Source organism: Monodelphis domestica, chromosome X (genome assembly GCF_027887165.1).
Source record: "Monodelphis domestica isolate mMonDom1 chromosome X, mMonDom1.pri, whole genome shotgun sequence".
In the NCBI taxonomy this organism is placed as follows: Eukaryota; Metazoa; Chordata; class Mammalia; order Didelphimorphia; family Didelphidae; genus Monodelphis; species Monodelphis domestica.
The window spans coordinates 2,063,082-2,082,279 of NC_077235.1; the positions used below are offsets into that span (position 1 = coordinate 2,063,082).

A 19,198-nucleotide genomic window follows, 5' to 3' on the forward strand; every position below is an offset into this window, starting at 1 on the left:
ATTAGATCAGAGGGAATAGGGACAGCCAAGATGCAGGTTTCCCAGACAACTGTTGTTGGGAGAAAAGATCAGTTCTAGGGTCGTCAGTTGGAGAAGCTATTAGAATTCTAGTGCTTGTGATTGCAGTGTGATGTGATGAATGGCTCAGTTTGATTAAGCCTTCAGATATTCAGAGTGTGTGTTGTAAGACAAGGCCGCATGTGAGAGAGGGGATGGAAAGAACAGCTGCTAATAATTGAGGGACAGAGAAGAGAATTAACTAGGTAATGTGGCATAGGAATCCCACATGCCTGGGATTTTTTGCAAATCGTTCTTCTGCTCTCTTGTAGCAGGTGGAAACTAGTCCTAACACCAGCAGGTCCTCTGACGGTTTCACTACTCAGCATGCACTCCGCCAGGCTCAGATGTCCAAGGAGCTGCTAGAGCTGAATAAAGCCCTTGCTTTGAAAGAGGCCCTAGCCAAGAAAATTACTCAGAATGACAGTCATCTGCAGCCCATACAGTTCCAGTACCAGGTAAGTTCTGTTGGCTCCTAGATAGAACTAAGGTATGTCTGTCATCTCCCCCTCTGCCAAAGAATGTGGGCACTCCGTCTGGAATGAAGAAGACAAGACAAAGGGACTCAGCCCAGTATAGCCAGAGTGTTGAACTGTAAAAATACCAGAGGACAGGAGCCCTCTCGTTTCGTTCATTCCGAAGAGTGGCCGCCTCTGTGCAATAGGCAGGCAGTGCAGCTTGATAGGCCGAAAAAGGGTAGGCTCTTTCCTTGCTTTTGGGGAAAGTCAGATTCTAATGATGAAAGCAAGATTCTGATCTTGCAGCCAGGCTGGCTTTGTCACATCGAACCATGGTACCAAGTCGAAAAGGAATTCCCTTTCTTGGGGTAGGTCTCCTGTGGCTTTCACCAGTGGCTGTTATTTATCATATTTGTCGTGCGAGTCACTGTGGTCTGGGTTTTAAGGCAAGGCTCTGGCTGTTAGGTTCCACAAAGACTGGCCCCTACCCATAGCCCAGCTCTTTTGGGTTCAGTCTGTCTAGTGTGACGTGCCTGTGAACTTGTCAGGACGCACAGAGGGCATTTTTCCTCCAGCCTTTCCAGCCAGGTTCTAGTTGAGTCAGCTGCATATATTCATCCAAACACTATGTGTACCCTAGATGAACCCACCAAATTCACTTTTTGTACTTCTACCCACCCACTTTGGAAAGAAAAGTTAAAAAAGGTTTGCCCCAAATAATTTACACACACACACACACACACACACACACACACACACACACACACACACCCCACCTGCAGTAACAACTGAGGCAAAGAGAAGTGTACCTTGGCCTTTCTAGGGCAAAGAGTTAACATCAGCCACGAGAGTAGCTAGACAACCCATTTTGACCCTTCTTGGAAGGAAGGTGGGATGCCAGGTGTGATGACTGGGTTGCGCTACATATCTGGTCTTCCCCTAGAACCCAAAGTGTTTAAGCCTCAAACATGAAACCATTTATTACAAATCACCTCTCCATCTTATCTAAGCAGAGCACTTTGTCTTTGGCCTCCCCTCAAACACCAACGCCTTCAGTGTAGCCTTTGTTTTAAGCAGCCCTTTTACAGCGAATTGAAGAACTGGAGCGCTATAGGGAGGACCAGGTCATAGTTAACTGTCCCCATTTGTTTAGTAAATATGAATGAGAATTGCCAAAGGCAATGCCTACTCTGCGTGCCAACAGACCCGGGTGCAGATGCCTCAATATCCCCCCCCCCCCCCCCCCCCCCCAGTCTGTAATGAAAACTTGGGTAGGAAATTGTATAAGTAAATATCCTCTGTGTGTGTGTGTGTGTGTGTGTGTGTGTGTGTGTGTGTGTGTGTAAACACATGGATATGTTATTGACCAGTTTCACATATAGGCCATAGTGTATTTGTTACACAGGATTATTTTCCAATTTTATCCTAACTTAATGAACACTAAAAAAGGACATTTCCATGTGCAAAGTGGAATTGAAAAAAAATCTGATGTGAAAATTCAAAGCTCTATTGAATGTAATGGAATTTAAAAAAAAAAAAAATATATATATATATATATATATAATATTCAACATGTTACGTCCAAAGCTGTCCTGCTTCTCTTTTTCCTTCTGAACTTTGGTTCTCTTCTGTCTGTTTTTAAAAATGCTTGGGGATGGGGGGGGGGGGTTGCCATATCATTAGTCCCCCTCTGCCTACTAAGTTTTTGAAATAAATAAGCCTAGTCAAGCAAAATAGCTCTGTGCCCTTGCCAGATCCCAAAACGTACGTCATTCTGTACATGGCAAGGGAGCAGGTAGCCTTCTCCTTCCTCAGTCTTCTGAGACTCTTGTTGGGCATTGCATTACTAAGAGTCCAGAGTTGCTTGTCTTTGCCATGCTATTACTGTAGAAATTCTCCTGGTTTCGCTTATTTCATCCTGTATCGGCTTAAACGAATCTTCCCAGATTCCCCAGAATTCCCTCTTTGTCATTTTTTCATATGCTATACTATTTCCTTCACATTATGTGCCATAATTTGTTCAGTCATTCCCCAATTGATGGGACCCCTCTTGGTTTCCAGTTCTTTCCTACAACAAAGAGCCATTCTAAATACTTTTGTACTTGTGGATCTCTGATCTCTTTGAAGTGATGTTGCTGGAGCGGTGACTATGTACAATTTAGTTCCAAATGGCCTTCCAGAATGACTAGGCCAATTCACAGATCCACTAGCAGTGCATTAGTGTGGTTGACCTCTCACAGGCCCTCTCACAATTGCCATCTTCTCCTTTTATGGTCCTTGCTGAGTTGTTTTCATTTGCATTTCTCCATTTCTTTGTTATTTGGAGCATTTGTTATGACTTTGGAGCACCTGGATTTTTTCCTTGAAAAATCGCCTGTTCCTATCCTTTGACCATTGACCAATTGGGGAATGGCTCTCATTAGAAATGTATGTGTGTTGGATAGCAGAGAAGTACAGTCAGTACTACTGCTCTTTATGCTGTTCTTCTTTTCTCGTCACTCAGGTAATAGGCTCTTCTCCTTTCTTGTTTTCCCTTTACCCTCATCCTCTGATAAGAGTTAGTTTTTGTTTATGGCTGTGCCCACCCTGAACCTACTCTTCCTTCTTAATATGCACGTTCCTCCTCCTTCTCCTCATGATTCCTTGTTATGGTTAATGTATTTCTCTACCAAATTTCTGTGTGTGTGTGTGTATGATGTGTGTATGTTTTTGACCTGTCTTTATTCAGTCCAGATTCACATGCGTCGTCCTAAGTGGCTCCCCTTCTTCCCCTCACCCCTTCTTCTATATTTAATATAGGCAGTCGTCTTGTAAACAAGCCTTCATCATGTGAGATAGCAAGCTCTTCTTCCTCTTCGGTCTTCTTTCTTCCCTTTTACCCTTTCTTAAAATCATCAAGTTTAAACAAAACTATTCCTTGGCCTTATTATTTACTCCTTCTATGACCCTTGAAGGCATTAGGTTTTGGAGGGGACATTTGTTTCTTCTCTCTCCTTATAACATAAACCATGTAGCATTACGTAGTCCTTTCCAGTTGCTTAAATGTGTTTACATTTCTGTGTTCTTCTTAACTCCTATGTTGGCATTTCAACTGAGCGATTCAGCTCTTTTTTTCATCAGGAATACTTGGAAACCTTCTTTAAAGGTCTCTTTTTGCCCAGTAAAATTAAGGCATCTTTGCATAGAGGTTATTCTTGGACATAAAACTATATCTTTTGCTCTTTTGAATACCATATTCTAAGCCTTGCTCTTCTTTAGAGTGGCAATTGCTAGGTCTTGTGTGATCCTGACTGTGACTCCATGATACTTGAACTCTTTCTTTCTGGTGGTTTGCCATTTTTTTTTAACCAATAAGCCCTGGATTTTACCAATGACATTCTATGGAATTTTCATTTTGAGATTTCTTTCAAGAGGTGACTAGTAGTTTATTGTATTTTCATTTTGCCCGCTGATTCTAATAGGTCTGGACAGTTTTTATTCATGATTTCTTAAAATATAGTATCTACACTTTTTTTATGGGGCAAGATTTTCCCATAGACTGATGATTATCATGTTCTCTCTTTGACCTGTTTTCTAGGTCAGTCTTTTTTAATAGCATATACTTTGTTTTCTGATTTCTTTTCAGTTTTTAAATTTTGTTCTAGGGTTCTCCTGATTCTGGGGTTTTTTACTTGCCATCCTCCATACCTAGAACTTCCTCCCTCCTCATCTCTGCCTCCTGACTTCTCTGGCTTCCTTCAGTTCATAACTAAAATCCTCCCTTCTGCAAGAAGCCCTTCCCAAGCCCCCTTACTCCCAGTGTCTTCCCTCTGTTGCTTATCTCCATTTTACCTTGTTTGTCCATTCTGGTGGCATGTGTTCTCCCCCATTAATCTGTAATCTTGTATTTCCAGTGCTTAGCATGGTGCCAGGCACATACCGGGCACTTGATGACTTCTTGTTGAACATCCATTGTATTTGGTGTTTGTCAGTGATTTCTTATGTTCCTCCATGAGAAACAGCTTTGTGGCAAGGCTCCACTCTGTACTTCCAGAAAGAATTCTTGCCCTTCTTTTATTGATCTATATTATCGGGGGTCTGGGGAATCAGCAGCCACGTTCTGCCAGTATCTCTGGAGCTGCTGACCAGCATGCTGTACACATACCCTGAGCAGGTTGTTGCCTCTACTGTACCCACACTGATGTACCTGTATAGTGTCTTACACTGGGAGGTGCTGATTCTGAACACACCTTAGTCCTAGTTGCCTGAGCCTCTTTTCAGTTCAGAGCATGGTCTGACAGGTCTGGGTCCCTGTTTCCTTGTCCGAGCAGAGCTTCAGACCCTGGAGTTCCATATCTTGTCTATAGTGGAAGGCTCCCCTGGGTACAACCTAATGCTCCGGTCTTCTTGCTGTGTCCTTCTCTAGTACCTCCAGGCTTGTTTTGGGTTTTGGTTGTTTAAGCCTGAGATAGCAATATAGATTTAATTCGGGCAGTTAGGTGGTCTAGTGGGGGTTGGTGTTTTATACTTGAAGGCAGAAAGACCTTAGTTTAAGTCTTGCCTCAGACACTTACAAGTTATTTGACCTTGGACAGGTCACTTCATCTCTGTCAGCCCCATTTTCCTCGTCTGTAAAATGGGGATAATAATAACACCTGCCTCCTGCAGTTGTAATGAGGATTAGAGATAATGTGCCAAATACTTTGCAAGGGCAGCTAGGTGGCATAGTGGATGGAGCACCAGGCCTGAAGCTGCAGATATGGTTTCAAATCTGACTTCAGATACTTCCTAACTGTGTGACCCTGGCCAAGTCACTTAACCTTGTTTGCCTGCCCTTGCCCTTCTGTCTTAGAGTTGTTAGTTACTGAGACAGAATGTGGCTTAAAAACAAAAACAAGCAACACTTTGCAAACCTTAAAGTGTTATATATAGAAATTCTCAGTCAATAATCAACCAACTCATTACTTCCTGTGTGTTAGGTACTGGCCAAATTCTGACTCTTATTAGAAGACAAATACTTACTCTAATTCTCCTCATAATCTTTTTCCATCAGTAGTCCCAGGGCAGCTGGGCTGTTCTGCTTTTGTCCCCATTTTACCATCTTGAGGAAAGTCCAAGAAGACTGATTTTTATTAAAGCATGCACTGGAAACATGTTAGTGGAGAAACAGTGCTGGAGGCTCACAAAGAAGCACTTCTGGTACTATTTCTGCCTCTTCTTGCCCATCTGAAGCTGGCTCCTACCCTGGATCTAATCTTACCTGACAGCCCACATTTAGCCAGCTTCCTTTTGTCTCTTAGAGTGTAAGAAACGAGAAGAAATCTGTCTGGTCATTGAGTTTTCCCAACCATGGAAGCCACCAAACTGCAGTACCTACAGAACTGTGATTGCTGTTACAGGATTCTTTTCCATTCTCTCTGTGGCGGTTTCCTATTGACATAACTCATCGGTGATCAGTAGATGGGGCTGCTTGAGATTTGCTATACAAAAGAGGATTATTTGGTTCCTGGTAAATGGTTTCTTTCTCTCTGACCCATAACTCTTCTAGGATAACATGAAAAGCCTAGAGTTGGAAGTTGTCAGTCTACAAAAAGAAAAGGAAGACTTGATCTTTCTGCTCAATTCAGCAAAGAAGGATGTCAACCAAGCCAAGTAAGGATCAAATCCTCAGTTGTGTTGAGCACTCTTTGGAAGGCTAAACACTCTGGGGGTGGGGGGTGGGGGGGGGTGATACAAAGAGAGCTGGGGCATTGGCTCTGTGGGTACTCGGGCAAGTCCTAACCTAAGCTTGAAAGACAAGACGCAGACACCCAGAAAGCCAACTTGCAGACTTTCTTCAGTGGTCATCTACTCTCACCTAGACCTGAACATGAATCCCTTCTACAACCACTTCTACAAGTGTTCAACCAGCCTTCATTTGAGGGCAATAACTTCAGGTCAGGGGGAGTCCAAGAAAGTCTCTGAGCTAATTGAGATAGTTGAGTCACAGGAAGAGAGCTGTCCAATAAATCTGTTGTTCCAGGTGACAAGTAAATGGGAGTCTTCTTCAGCCAGCCATCAGTCAATTCCAGAGAGTACTAAAGAGCACCCCAAGGTGCCTCAGGGCTCTGGCTCACTGCTTATCCTTAAAGTAGCAAGTATTTGTTACATCTGGTTACCTTTGCAGACTCAGAAAATGGATGTATTGCTTCTGGCAAAGCTAAGGTTAATCTGCTTTCAAGGATGTGATGTTAGAGGGGGGAATGGAATTGCTTGTGATCTCCTTGCCACGTCCTCAGACAGAGGAATACAAGGACTGGCCTAACCTCTGGCTTTAGAGGGTATCCATTATGTAAGAAGATTCTTCAGGCCAGGCCCACTGGGCTAGAGGAGGGTCCAAGATCCCTTCTCTGCAGATTGCTTTAGCTTTGGACTGTCGATTGAGCTTTTGATCTTACTGCACCTTTATACAGGTTGAGCGAACGTCGTCGAAAACGACTCCAGGAGCTAGAAGGGCAAATTATTGACCTGAAGAAGAAATTGAATGAGCAGTCAAAGCTTCTGAAGTTAAAAGAATCCACAGAGCACACAGTCTCCAAACTTAACCAGGAAATACGGGTAATAAACAATCCTTAATAATGCTGCCCTTGCTTTGACCCAGAGATTCCACTTGTAAGCACATGCTCCAAGGAAGTCATCAGTAAGAAGAAAGTCCTCCTAAACACCATCATATTTACTGTACCACTACTCTGTGGTAACTAGGACCTAGAAACATTAGCTGCCCATTGATTGGAGACTGAATAAAAAAAGTATGATATATTAATGTAATGGAATATCACTTTGTCGTAAGAAATGACAAATACAGAGAAGCATCAAAAGACGTAGATGAACACTTTTAAGTCAGCAGAGCCAGGAAAACAATATAGACCGTGGCTACCACATTGTAAATGGAAAGAAGGAAAGTAAGTGGGACAAAATGAGAAAGACCAAGCATGATCCCCCAAAGAAGAGATATGAGAGCACGCCTCCCCTCACTACTCTGCCAAGGTGGGACATTGCACACTTTTTAGATTGGGGAGCGGGGTTAACATATTGATCCTTTTTGCTGGGGTGTTTTTCTTTTCTCTCTTCAGAAATATATTTGTTACATTGACTGGCTTTTTGGCAAGGGCAGGGAATATATAAAGGGAAATTTAGATGGTATAAAAACAAAAAAGATGTCAATAAAAATAATTAAATTTTTTGTAATGCCCCATTTGGAACTTGTAACCACTGCTTCAGTCTGGATTTTTTCTATGCTGGTGTCCTCTAGAGAGGGGTACTAGGAAGGATTCTAAATTTCTTTGTTTAAGGATACTTAGGGTGACCGGTATTAACAATATTTGAATAGTATAACCCTCCTTTAACCTCTAATAAAGTTCCTGTTTGAATGCTTTTCCTTCCATTCATCAGTGACAACCTGACTTCTTATCCCCATCAAATCCGGTCTTAAGGGCAAGGAAGGTGATAATACACTTTCCTAGTACCATAAAGGGTTATTCTTAGCATATGTGGCTGACTGCATTCTGTCTCTCTAGAACCCTCTGGAAATCATTGTCAGCTAAGCAGGCTGTTAAATGGTTTAGACATTGACACCCTGTGGCCGTTTCCTAATACTGTTGTTAGATGCTTTATTTCATAGGTTTCAAAATCTGAAACCCAAATTTCACTTGGAGCTACATTTGGGGATTTTGTAAAAAGTCATTAATTAGTACATTTTAGTTTCCTTTTCTAATGTATCCCTCTCTTCTTCCCTCCTCACAAAACCAACCCTTCTAACAAAGAATAAAAAGGAAGGGGCGGCAGGGTGAGCAGTTCAGTAAAACCTACCAAAATTATCCGCCGTGGCTCGCGGCACGTACTTGTAGTTCCATACTTTGGCAAAGAAATGAGGGAGGAGTTGATCCCAAATATGGTGATTAGAATTACACAATGTTCCATTTCATTGCTATTGTTCCTTCCATTTTCATTTTGGTAGTCCTGGGTTGGTTTACTTCACTCTGCACTGGCTCATATACAGCTCTCCATGTCTTCCTGTATTATTCCTATTCATCCTTTCTTTTGGCCCAATGATATTTATTGCATTCCCACATCATAACTCCTTTAGACATTCACCCATCGTTGGGCATGTACTTGACCTTTGCTGCTACAAAATGTGCTGCTAGGAATATTTTGATGTATTGGGGATCTTTCTTTTTACTGACCTCCTCGACACACATGCCAGACAGCAGGCTCTCTGGGTCAAAAGGAATGAAATATTGGTTGATTTCTAAAAGTGTCTCATTAATCTGTACTTGGCAGTCCTGGTCAGGAGCAGAATTAAAGCATAGCTACAGCAAGACTAGAATGCTGGTGGTAGGTCCATTCATCTGCACACAGGCTCAGAGATTAGTAATTCTCATTTTTTCCTCCAGTTGATGAAAAGCCAAAGAGTACAGCTAATGCGTCAGATGAAAGAAGATGCTGAAAAATTTCGGCAGTGGAAGCAACAAAAAGACAAGGAAGTAATCCAGCTTAAAGAACGAGTGAGTTGCCTCATGGTTTCTTCTATCCCATTTATTACTGACAGATACTCTTTAGAGTTTCTCCTGAAACAAGTAGTGTCACTCGAAATGAATGAAAGCATTTCTTCCACAAGTGTTCGTTGTACTCCTGCTACATGCAAGATTCTATGTGAGGCAACCAGATCTTGTGGTTCATGGAGTCACTCTGTGGGCTCTTGGCCCGGCTTTGCCACTAATTGTATGACCTCGAGCATGTCCCTTCACCTCTTTGAGATAAAGTTTCTTTACCTACAAAATGAAAGTAATAATTTCTAGAGATAATGTTTGTGAAAACACCTTGGAAAATGTAAAGTGCTATAGAAATGGGCAGTGGTAACATCAGGATACGGCTCCTGCCCTCAAGGACTCTAGTTTTCGTCAAGAGGTGCAACTGATCGCTGTATGAAAGTAAATGTGCAAAAGCCTTGTGAGCTAGAGATGAATTGGGGCTGGAATTCAGAAGAGGAAGAGGGGAGGAATGAGGAATCGTTAAGTCTTTGTCTGATATCCTGTAGTGTTTTCAGTGGTACTGTTGGATGCCTCTCTGATCAGAGAGGCAAACAGATAGATAGATAGAGGTGATAGAGATAGATGGGTAAATAGGTATCTATCTCCTCATCTCTAGCCCAAATATCTCGTATCTATCTGTATCTCTCTGGCTATAGCTGTCAATATCTGTCTTAAATAAACTGCCTCCCTTGCAAAATGAAGCTCCTCTCGAGCTTGGTGTTTCATGGTGTGGCTGCCTGGGTAACAGGCCCCTCTTCCCTGTCTGCCAACCCCTGGGACTGTCTGGAGGATAGGAGAACAGGTACCTAATGATGAAGGTTTCTAAGATCTGGCAATGTGTAGTCAGTCAGAAAAAAGACGAGAGACCCCAGGCTTTGGGTGCTCCCAGTGCCAATGAGAGAGAGCTGGAGACTGGTTCCTTTTTGGCTTGCGTTTTTCATTTGTTGTAAGTGAACACCATAGGAACATGTTCTGAACTAAAATCTCTCTCTACTTAGGATCGTAAGAGGCAGTATGAACTGCTCAAGCTTGAAAAGGACTTTCAGAAACAATCCAATGTCCTCAGACGGAAAACTGAGGAGGTAAGAAATTCATTCTGGTTCTAGATTGCTCCATCCAGATTGTGTCCTCCTGTTTTTGGCTGACAAGCTAGTGTTCATTCTTTGACTGAGCCCACATTCCCTCCTACACTGAGTGACTATTCAGTTTGGAATATTTGCTAGCTTTAACCAGAAGGCCCTGTTCTTCATTCTGTCTTGTCCTGACAATTCATATCACCTAAAGGGTGAGGAAGGACATAAACGCAACAAAAGAGGGAGGAGGGGAAGAGCATACTAATGTAAGTAGCTAGTATGGTATAATGAAGAAGAAGCCGTCTCCTAAGAGTTTAAGAAATCCATACATGGAGCTTTTAGCTTTGTGTTCCATGCGTCAATGAGAGCTCGGGCTATTCCTTGACATTTGCTCCTCTTCTGGGTTCAGAATAGTAGCACTTCACTAATGAGATGCTTATTGAGCTCTGGAGTTCTATCTAGTTCCCAAATGACTCAGAGCTCCCCTAGATGTGTCTGCTTTTACTGGTCTGGGAGTACTTTCTCCTCACTCTTCCTGAAGCCAACAGAAATGTGGGTGTACCATTTAGGCAGCAGCTGCCAACAGGCGCCTCAGGGATGCTCTACAGAAACAACGAGAGGCTGCAGATAAGCGGAAAGAGAGCCAGAGCCGCGGAATGGAGGGGACTGCAGCCCGGGTGAAGGTACAGACCAAAGAAACCTTTCCTCTACACTGGAGGGAACACAGGAAAATGACTGCTGCTTGGGTTTTCAGGAACCGGTTAAATTAGAAGCTCTTGGAGGACAGGGACCATCTTTTGCTTATTTTTATATCCCCAGCATTTAACACAATGCCTGGGACATAGTAGGTACTTAATAAATGTTTACTGATTGATTGCTTAAATAGGCATTGCAATATACTTCCCTCCACCCCCCACCCCAAGACTATGCTTCTTTAAGACCTGACCTAGTAACTACTAAATTGATTCAGTAAACATTTTTTTCCAGACCTCGTTTCTATGAGGTAGGCACCAGGGGTAGTAATAGACATGAGGCAGCTAGATGCTGCCATAGTGCACAAAACACTGGTCCTGGGATCAAGAAGACCGGAGTTCAAATCTGGCCCCAAACACTTACTAGCTGTGTCTGACCCTGGGCCAGTCACTTCACCTCTCTTTGCCTCTGTTTCTTTGACTAAAAAATGGGAATAATTATAACAGCTACCTCCCAGGGTTGTTGTGAGAAGATCAGTGTATATAGTTGGGCTATATGAGTGCTAGTCATCGTTGTTGTTGTTATTACATACTTACATAAGAATATATATTATTTCATAAAATGCCTCAAGGGGCTTCCCTTCTACTGGGGGGGGGGGGGGGGCGGACAGTACCTATACTTAGAGAAGTATCTCCATGGAGGAGAGAGCACTGACACCTGAGAGGATAAAGACAGGCTTCAGAGGAGTGAGGGATCCTAAGAGGTGGAACAGGGGAGCAGAAAGACTTTCTGGAGGTAGGCGATGAAATGTTGCATATAAGACATAGCCCACAGTCCAGACCCAAAAGGTGGGTAGAAGCCCTAAGGAACAAATTACATTTTCATTCATTTCACAAACATTTATTAAGTGCTGTTGTGTACTAGGCACCATTGCAAAGACACATGAAGTCCCTACCCTCAAGGAGTTTACTTTCTATTGGGAGGATACAACCTGAACCAAGATAAATAAATGGGCATTTTGGGGGTGGGGGGGAAGGGGCGGTATTATTAACCAGGAAGATCAGGATAGGTGCTAAGTAAGGGGTAGCATTGGAGCAGAGCATAGAAGAAAACAAGGAATTCTGAGAAGCCAAGTTAAGGAAAGGATGCTTGCCAGGCATGGAATTAGCCTGCATCAAAAGAAGCAGCCAACAGACTGAATGCCATACATGAAGAATAGCGACCAGGCACAGAATAGCCAATTCGTCCAGCATATCGTGTGCATGAAGGGGAGGCAGTAAACTTAGGCAGGCACACTGGCAGGCTGGAGTCAGATTTGGAAGGACCTGAGATGCCAAACAAAGATTTTTATTTGTCTTTTCTCCTGGAGGCAGTTTGGAGCTGCCGAGTAGGGAATTAACATGGTGAGATGGATGCTAGAGGAGTATCACTTTGACAGCTGTGTGGAATATTGATTGTACAGAAGAGATAGTAGTCATGAGATCAATTAGGCTATCACAGTAGTTCAAGTGAGAGGTGATTAGGGCCAGAACGAGTATGGTGGCCATGTGATTAAAGAAAGGGGAATGGCTAAAAGAAAGACAAGTCAGAGGTAATTGGGACCGTCAACCTGGGTGTCTGGAAAAACAGTTTTGTCAGCAGAAATAAGGACATTTGTAAGAAGAGAAGATTGGGGGAAATGACAATTCTCTGTTGTGGATATTCTGAACTTGAAGCAGAAAGATCCAATAGGCAGCTGGTGATGTGGGAATGGAGTTCAAAAGGTAGACTAGAGTTTGATTTCGGAGCCATCAGCATCGACATGGTAGCTAAAGCTATGGGAACTGGCAAGGTTAACCAGACCAGTGTAGAGAGAGAAAACCCAAAGCAAAGCATAACTGTACACCCAGACATGGGGGTGGGATCTCGGTGATGATTCAGCAAAGGAAACTGAGTTGTAGGCAGACAGACAGGTGGGAGCAGAAGCCAGAGAGAGAGTAGTGTCATATGAACCAAGGAAGAGGAGATTATTCAGGAAGAAATGGAGGAGTGGGGGCAAGGGAGGGAACATTTGCTATAAAGAAGTCACAGGATAAGGACAGAGAAAGCACCCGTAACCATGGAAAGCAATTTCCATTCACAAAGTTGGAATCTAGATTGTAAGGGATTGAGGAGTGCGTTGAGAGGAAGTGGAGGCCACAAATGGATGTAGATTTTTTTTTTCTAGAAGTTTGGCTACAAAAGGGAGATGATAAGTTAAAGTAGCAAAGAGTCTCACATTTGTGGGCAGCAAAGAAAGAGCAGTAGATGATGACAAGCTGAAAATTAGAGATAGGAGAGGTTGAGGATAAAAATATAAGTTGAGGAGTTGGTCTTATGAGGAGAAGGGATACTTTTTCATAAGACTGGTGAAAAGAAGACTGGGAAATGTCACTGGGTGAGGAGGGGGGCGAGGGGGGAGATGGAGTGGTTGATATATTGAATAAAGGAAAAGAAGAAATTCATTATAGTTGGGAATGGCCTTTATTTTTTCAGTAAAGTTTAAGGCAAGGTTCCATGCCAAGGAATGGCAGGAGGAAATTTTTTATGGAAAAAGTGTTTGAACCCATTGCTTTGGGGAATTCAGTAGTTGGGGTTTGGGTGGGGACCAGACCTATAATTTCATTGAAATTGGGAACTCCCACTGAATAGAAACTCTCACCATTAGTCACAATTTTTCTCCAACTTATGGTCTTAGAAGTTGCTTTGGGGTAATGCTCTGAGGGTCTGAACCTGTGGGACCAAAATGATTCTGGTGTCTTCAACAGTAATAAGGAAATTTGGAAAGGGGTAGAATTTTAGGGAAAAGATAATGAATCCTGTTTTGGAGGTATTGATTTGGGGTTATCTCTGGAACAATCCAAATGATAACAAGAAATCCAGTGAGAAACTTTAGTGCTTTCTTCTACTCTAGAACTGAACAAAAGGGCAACAGAAACCTGCAGGCAAGAGGAAAAGGGGCCATTAGCAAATCTAGCCCAAATATGGACAATGGCAAGCCAGAGACACTTCTGCTCTACAAGGCTTGATGTCCAGAAGCAGCAAGAGGAGAGTCCCCTAAGAAAGGCCTTGGCTGGGGACTTTGGAAGTCCTGGGGGACAGTAGTGTTCAGACTAGGCCTACCCAGGTCTGGGAATTCTGAGGTCTTGAGATGCCAAAGATGGCCCTTAAGATCCACTTCTCTGAAGCACAGAGATCTGGGGACCTAACCCGAGGACATGGAGGTAAGTAAGCTCAGGGACCTGATCCAAAAGCATAGAAAGATGTGGAGCCTGACTCAAACACAAAGTCCCAATTCTGAAGCTAAAGCAAAAAAAAACTTTGTAAATGAACAAAATCAAGTATTTTAAACAAAAGGCATAGACATCTCCAAAAGGAGAAAGCAAGTCCCCAACCACTCTTAAGTAGTAGCTGAAGGAGAGAAATGGATTTTCTACAAGGACTATGTGAATACCTAGAAGTGAAGTAAGAGATTTCAAGATGAAATAAAAGCTCCTGGGAAAGAATTTAAAAGAGAATAAATAGCTTAGAAGAGAAAGTTATAAACCTTAATTACGCAGGGAGCAGACTCCCTAAAACTAAAATCATTGACTCCGTAAGGCAGCAAGAAATACTAGAGCAAAATCAAAAGATTGAGAAAACATATGCATATGGTATCTAATATTGAAGACAACTGACCTTCCTCAACCTTCCCCTATCAGAACTAGATAAATCTAACTAAAAAATAAATAAGAAAGAAGTAAGAGAAGTGAATGAAATTTTAGAAAAGTTAGATTTAATAGATATCTGGAGAAAATTGAATAGGGATAAAAAGAAATACCTTTTTAGCAGTACATGGCACATATACAAAGATTAACTATGTACTGGGGCATAAAAACTTCACAACCAAATGCAGAAAAGCAGAAATAATAAATGTAACTTTTTCAGATCATAATGCAATAATAATGATAATAAGGGTTTCATGGGAAGGCAAATTAAAAATTAATTGGAAGGGGTGTGACCATGAAAATGTGGGTTTCAAAACTGTGAATTTCCAAAAACTGTAAAGATAATTTTTAGAGTCTTGATTTAAATAAAAAATAAGTGGTCACCATGGGAAAAATTCCCAAATATGAAATATCCAAGTCAGCTGGGTTTTTATGGAGATTTTAATTAATATAAATGAAGGAATTAAGGAAAGGAAAAGAGACAGAGTAAGAGGAAATAGTAGGAAAAGGCTAAGGCCCTTTTCTCTTTAAGAGAGAAACTAAGTCAGTCTTTAATCACTCACCACAAGATCTTTCCAAGCAAAACTCTAGTGTTCAGAGACCCAGCAGCCCCCTCTAACTCCTGACCTCCAATTCAGCTTCCGAAGCTGAATTAAATCGAACTAACTTGAACTGGTTCAGACAGCTCCTTTTAAAGAGAAATTTCTCTTGTGTCACCTCCCCTAAATTTTCACATCTACCAATCACAGTAGACGCTTTTTCTAGGACAGCCCATTCTTAGTTTTTAGTTCTCACCTTCTCTGGGTAGATTATATCTTCTGAGTACTTCACACCTCTTTGTTAAACTTGCCCCTTGCAAGTTGCCTGACCTTTTAGTGATTAATTTGACCTTCATAGGTACTTAGCACCCTTTTGTATTAGATCTAAAAATAGACCTAGCTTAAGGGCTTTTGCCTCACTATAAGTATGGGTTAAATACTTTTTCATTGTTCAGTAAGGAGTTTACAACTTTATCTTCCCCTAAAGTATGCCTAAGTATGGGTGGAGTAATGTTAGAGTTCCCAATATATTCCTGACCAAGTACCTCCATTGTTTAAATGGGGAATAACCTTAACCATAACCTTAAGATAATGTTCCAAGGTAGAGTCTGAGAAAATTTAAGATTCACAGGGGGCGGCTGAGTGGTTCAGTGGATTGAGAGCCAGACCTAGACACGTGAGGTCCTAGGTTCAAATCTGGCCTCAGACACTTCCCAGTTGTGTGATCCTGGGCAAGTCATTTAACCCCCATTGCCTAGTCCTTATCACTCTTCTGCCTTGGAGCCAATACACAGTATTGACTCCAAGATGGAAGGTAAGGGTTTAAAAAAAAAATTAATTGGAAACTAAATCTAATTCTTCAAAATGGGTGGTCAAAGAACATAGAAACAATCACATATTTCATTAAAGAGAATGACAATGAGGAGACAACATATCAAAATTTGTGGGATATAGCCAAAGCAGTATTCGGGGAAATTTATATCCCTGAATACTTATATCAATAAAATAGAGAAAAAACAGATCAATGAATTGGGCATGCAACTAAAAAAAAAACTAAAACTAAAAATGAACAAATTAAAAATCCCCAGTTAAAGACTAAATTGGAAATCCTAAAAATCAAAGGAGAAATAAATAAAAGAACAATTGAACTAATTAATAAAAGAATAATTGAATTAATAAATAAGACTAGAAGTTGTTTCTATCAAAAAACAAATTAAAATAGACTGTTGGTTAATTTGATTTTTAAAAATAGAGAATCAAGTTAGCAGTATCAAAAATGAAAAGGGTGATTTCGCCTTGAATGAAGAGGAAATCAAAGCAATCATTAGGCATTATTTCACCCAAATATACGACAATAAATCTGATCATCTAGGTGAAATGGATGAATACAAAAATATAAATTGCCTAAATTCATTAAAGAGGAAATAGAATACTTAAATAATCCCATCTCAGAAAAAGAAATTGATTAAGCCATTAATGAACTCCCCAGGAAAAAAAATCTCCAGGGCCAGATGGATTCACAAGTGAATTCCATCAAACATTTAAAGAACAATTCCAATACTATACAGACTATTTGGTAAAATAAGCAAAGAACGAGTCCTATCAAATTCTTTTTATGACACAAATATAGTGCTGACATCTAAGCCAGGAAGACCAAAAACATAGAAAGAAAATTAGACCAATTTCCTCAATGAACATTGGTGCAAAAATCTTAAATAAAATACCAGCAAAGAGACTACAGCAATATATCACAATATATCACTATGACCAGGTGGGATTTATACCAAGAATACAAGGCTGGTTTAATATTAGGAAAGCCATCAGCATAATTGACCATACCAATAATCAGAATAACAAAAATCACATGATTATATATAAACCATTGGAATTGCTTGTCAGCTCCGGGAGGGAAGAGGGAAGGGAGAGAACATGAATCATGTAACCATGGGGAAAATATTCTAAAATAAAATAATGTCGAGGAGTGAGAGAAGAAATCACATGATTATCTCAATAGATTCAGAAAAAGCTTTTGACAAAATACAGCACCCATTCCTATCGAAAACACCAGAAAGTAAAGGAATAGAAGGACCTTTCCTCAAAATAATAAGTAGTGTTTATTTAGAACCATCAGCAGGTATCATCTGCAATGGGGATAAGTTAAAAGTCTTCCCAATAAGATCAGAAGTGAAGCAAGGATGCCCATTATCACCACTATAATATAGTACTAGAAATGCTAGCTTTAGCAATTTGAGAAGGAAAAGAAATTTAAGGAATTAAAAGTAGGCAGTGAAGAAACTAAATTATCACTCTTTTCCGATGATATTATGGTATACTTAGAGAATCCTAGGAAATCAACTAAAAAACTAGTTGAAATAATAACTTCAGCAGAGTTGAAGGATACAAAATATATCATCAGCATTTCTCTATATTTCTAACAAAAACCAGCAGCAAGAGTTAGAAAAGAAAACACCATTTAAAATCACTCTAGACAATATAAAATATTTGGGAATCTATTTGCCTAGACAAACACAGGAGTTATATAAACACAATGACAAAATACTTTTCACACAAAAAAGAACTAGATCTAAACAATTGGAAAAACATTAGTTGCTCATGGGCAGGCCAAGCCGATATAATAAAAATGACAGTCCTGCCTTATTCAGTGCCATACCTATCAAGCTATCAAAAAACTATTTTATAGAACTAGAAAAAACAATAACAAAATTCATCTGGAAGACCAAAAGATCAAGAATATCAAGGAAACTGGTGGGGGAAAAAATGTAAAAGATAGCAGCCTAGTGGTACCAGATTTCAAATTATATTTTTTTCCCATTTGAATTAGTTTAGTCAATTTAGAACATTATTCCTCAGTTACAATTAAACTGTATTTTAAAGCAGTGGTTATTAAAATTTTTTTTGGTACTAGCTAAGAAATAGAAGGGTGGATCAGTGGAATAGACTAAGGGTAAATGACCTTAGCAATTTAGTGTTTAATAAACCCAAAGATCCCAGCTTTGGGGATGAGAATTCACTATTTAACAAAAACTGCAAGGGAAATGAGAAAACAGTGTGGCAAAAGTTAGGTTTAGATCTGTATTTCATCTCACACTCTATACTATATAAGATCAAAATGAGCATATGATTCAAACATAAAAAGCAATATTATAAGTAAATTTGGGGAACATAGAATAGTTTACCTGTCAGATCTATGGAGAAGAGAAGGATTTATGACCAAGCAAGAGATAGACATTACAAGATGTAAAATGAATAATTTTGATTATATTAAATTTTAAGGGTTTTGTACAAACAAAGCCAATGCAACTAAGATTAGAAGAGAAGCAACAAATTGAGGAAAAAGTATAACAAATTTCTCATATAAAGGTCTTTTTTTTTCCATCTTAGAATCAATACTGTGTATTGGTTCCAAGGCAGAAGAGTGATAAGGGCTAGGCTATGGGGGTCAAGTGACTTGCCCAGGGTCACACAGCTGGGAAGTGGCTGAGGTCAGATTTGAACCTAGTACCTCTCATCTCTAGGCCTGGCTCTCAATCTCCTGAGCCACCCAACTGCCCCCTAAAGGTTTTATTTCTCAAATATATAAAGAACTAAGTCATTCAAATATATCCTGTAATCCTTTAGGGAATAGTGGTTACCAGCTTTATGTTATATTACTGTTGTTGGTTTTTTAGCTATAGGCAGAAATCGGATATTGCTAGCTGGTGATTGCCCCTCCAATTTGACGAAGCTGTCATGGAACTGAATCTAGCCTGCATCATCTATATATTCTCATATCTCTGATCTAGATCTCCATGGTATTTTACTTGTCTCTCTTTTCTAGAATTGGCTTGGAAATGAAATAGAAGTCATGGTCAGTACTGAAGAAGCCAAACGCCATCTGAATGACCTTCTTGAAGATCGAAAGATGCTGGCTCAGGACCTTGTTCAACTCAAACAGAAAAAAGATGCTGGAGAAAACCCACCTCCCAAACTCCGAGTAAGTGCCCATGAGAAGCAATGTTGCCAACAATGGTTTTTGGCGACCTCTTTGTGCTCAAAAGAAGCCCTTTTCTTAGACTGGGGGTGGGGGTGAGTTTTATATATATA

At 40.6% G+C, this 19,198-nt stretch overlaps 1 protein-coding gene across 7 annotated transcripts in view; it reads left to right on the plus strand.

Annotated features, from left to right (window-relative positions):
- Positions 1-19,198, plus strand: part of KIF4A (kinesin family member 4A) — a 78,728-nt gene that overhangs the window by 38,465 nt on the left and 21,065 nt on the right. For 6 of the 7 annotated variants that reach the window (XM_007507607.3, XM_056809337.1, XM_007507606.3 and 3 more), the window contains 7 exons: positions 330-515; positions 6,043-6,146; positions 6,947-7,091; positions 8,927-9,037; positions 10,063-10,146; positions 10,707-10,820; positions 18,933-19,088. In XM_007507607.3, coding sequence (XP_007507669.1) covers positions 330-515; positions 6,043-6,146; positions 6,947-7,091; positions 8,927-9,037; positions 10,063-10,146; positions 10,707-10,820; positions 18,933-19,088 — 900 coding nt within the window. The remainder of the gene's footprint in view (positions 1-329; positions 516-6,042; positions 6,147-6,946; positions 7,092-8,926; positions 9,038-10,062; positions 10,147-10,706; positions 10,821-18,932; positions 19,089-19,198) is intronic. The other variant, XM_007507608.3, reaches the window with a different exon arrangement.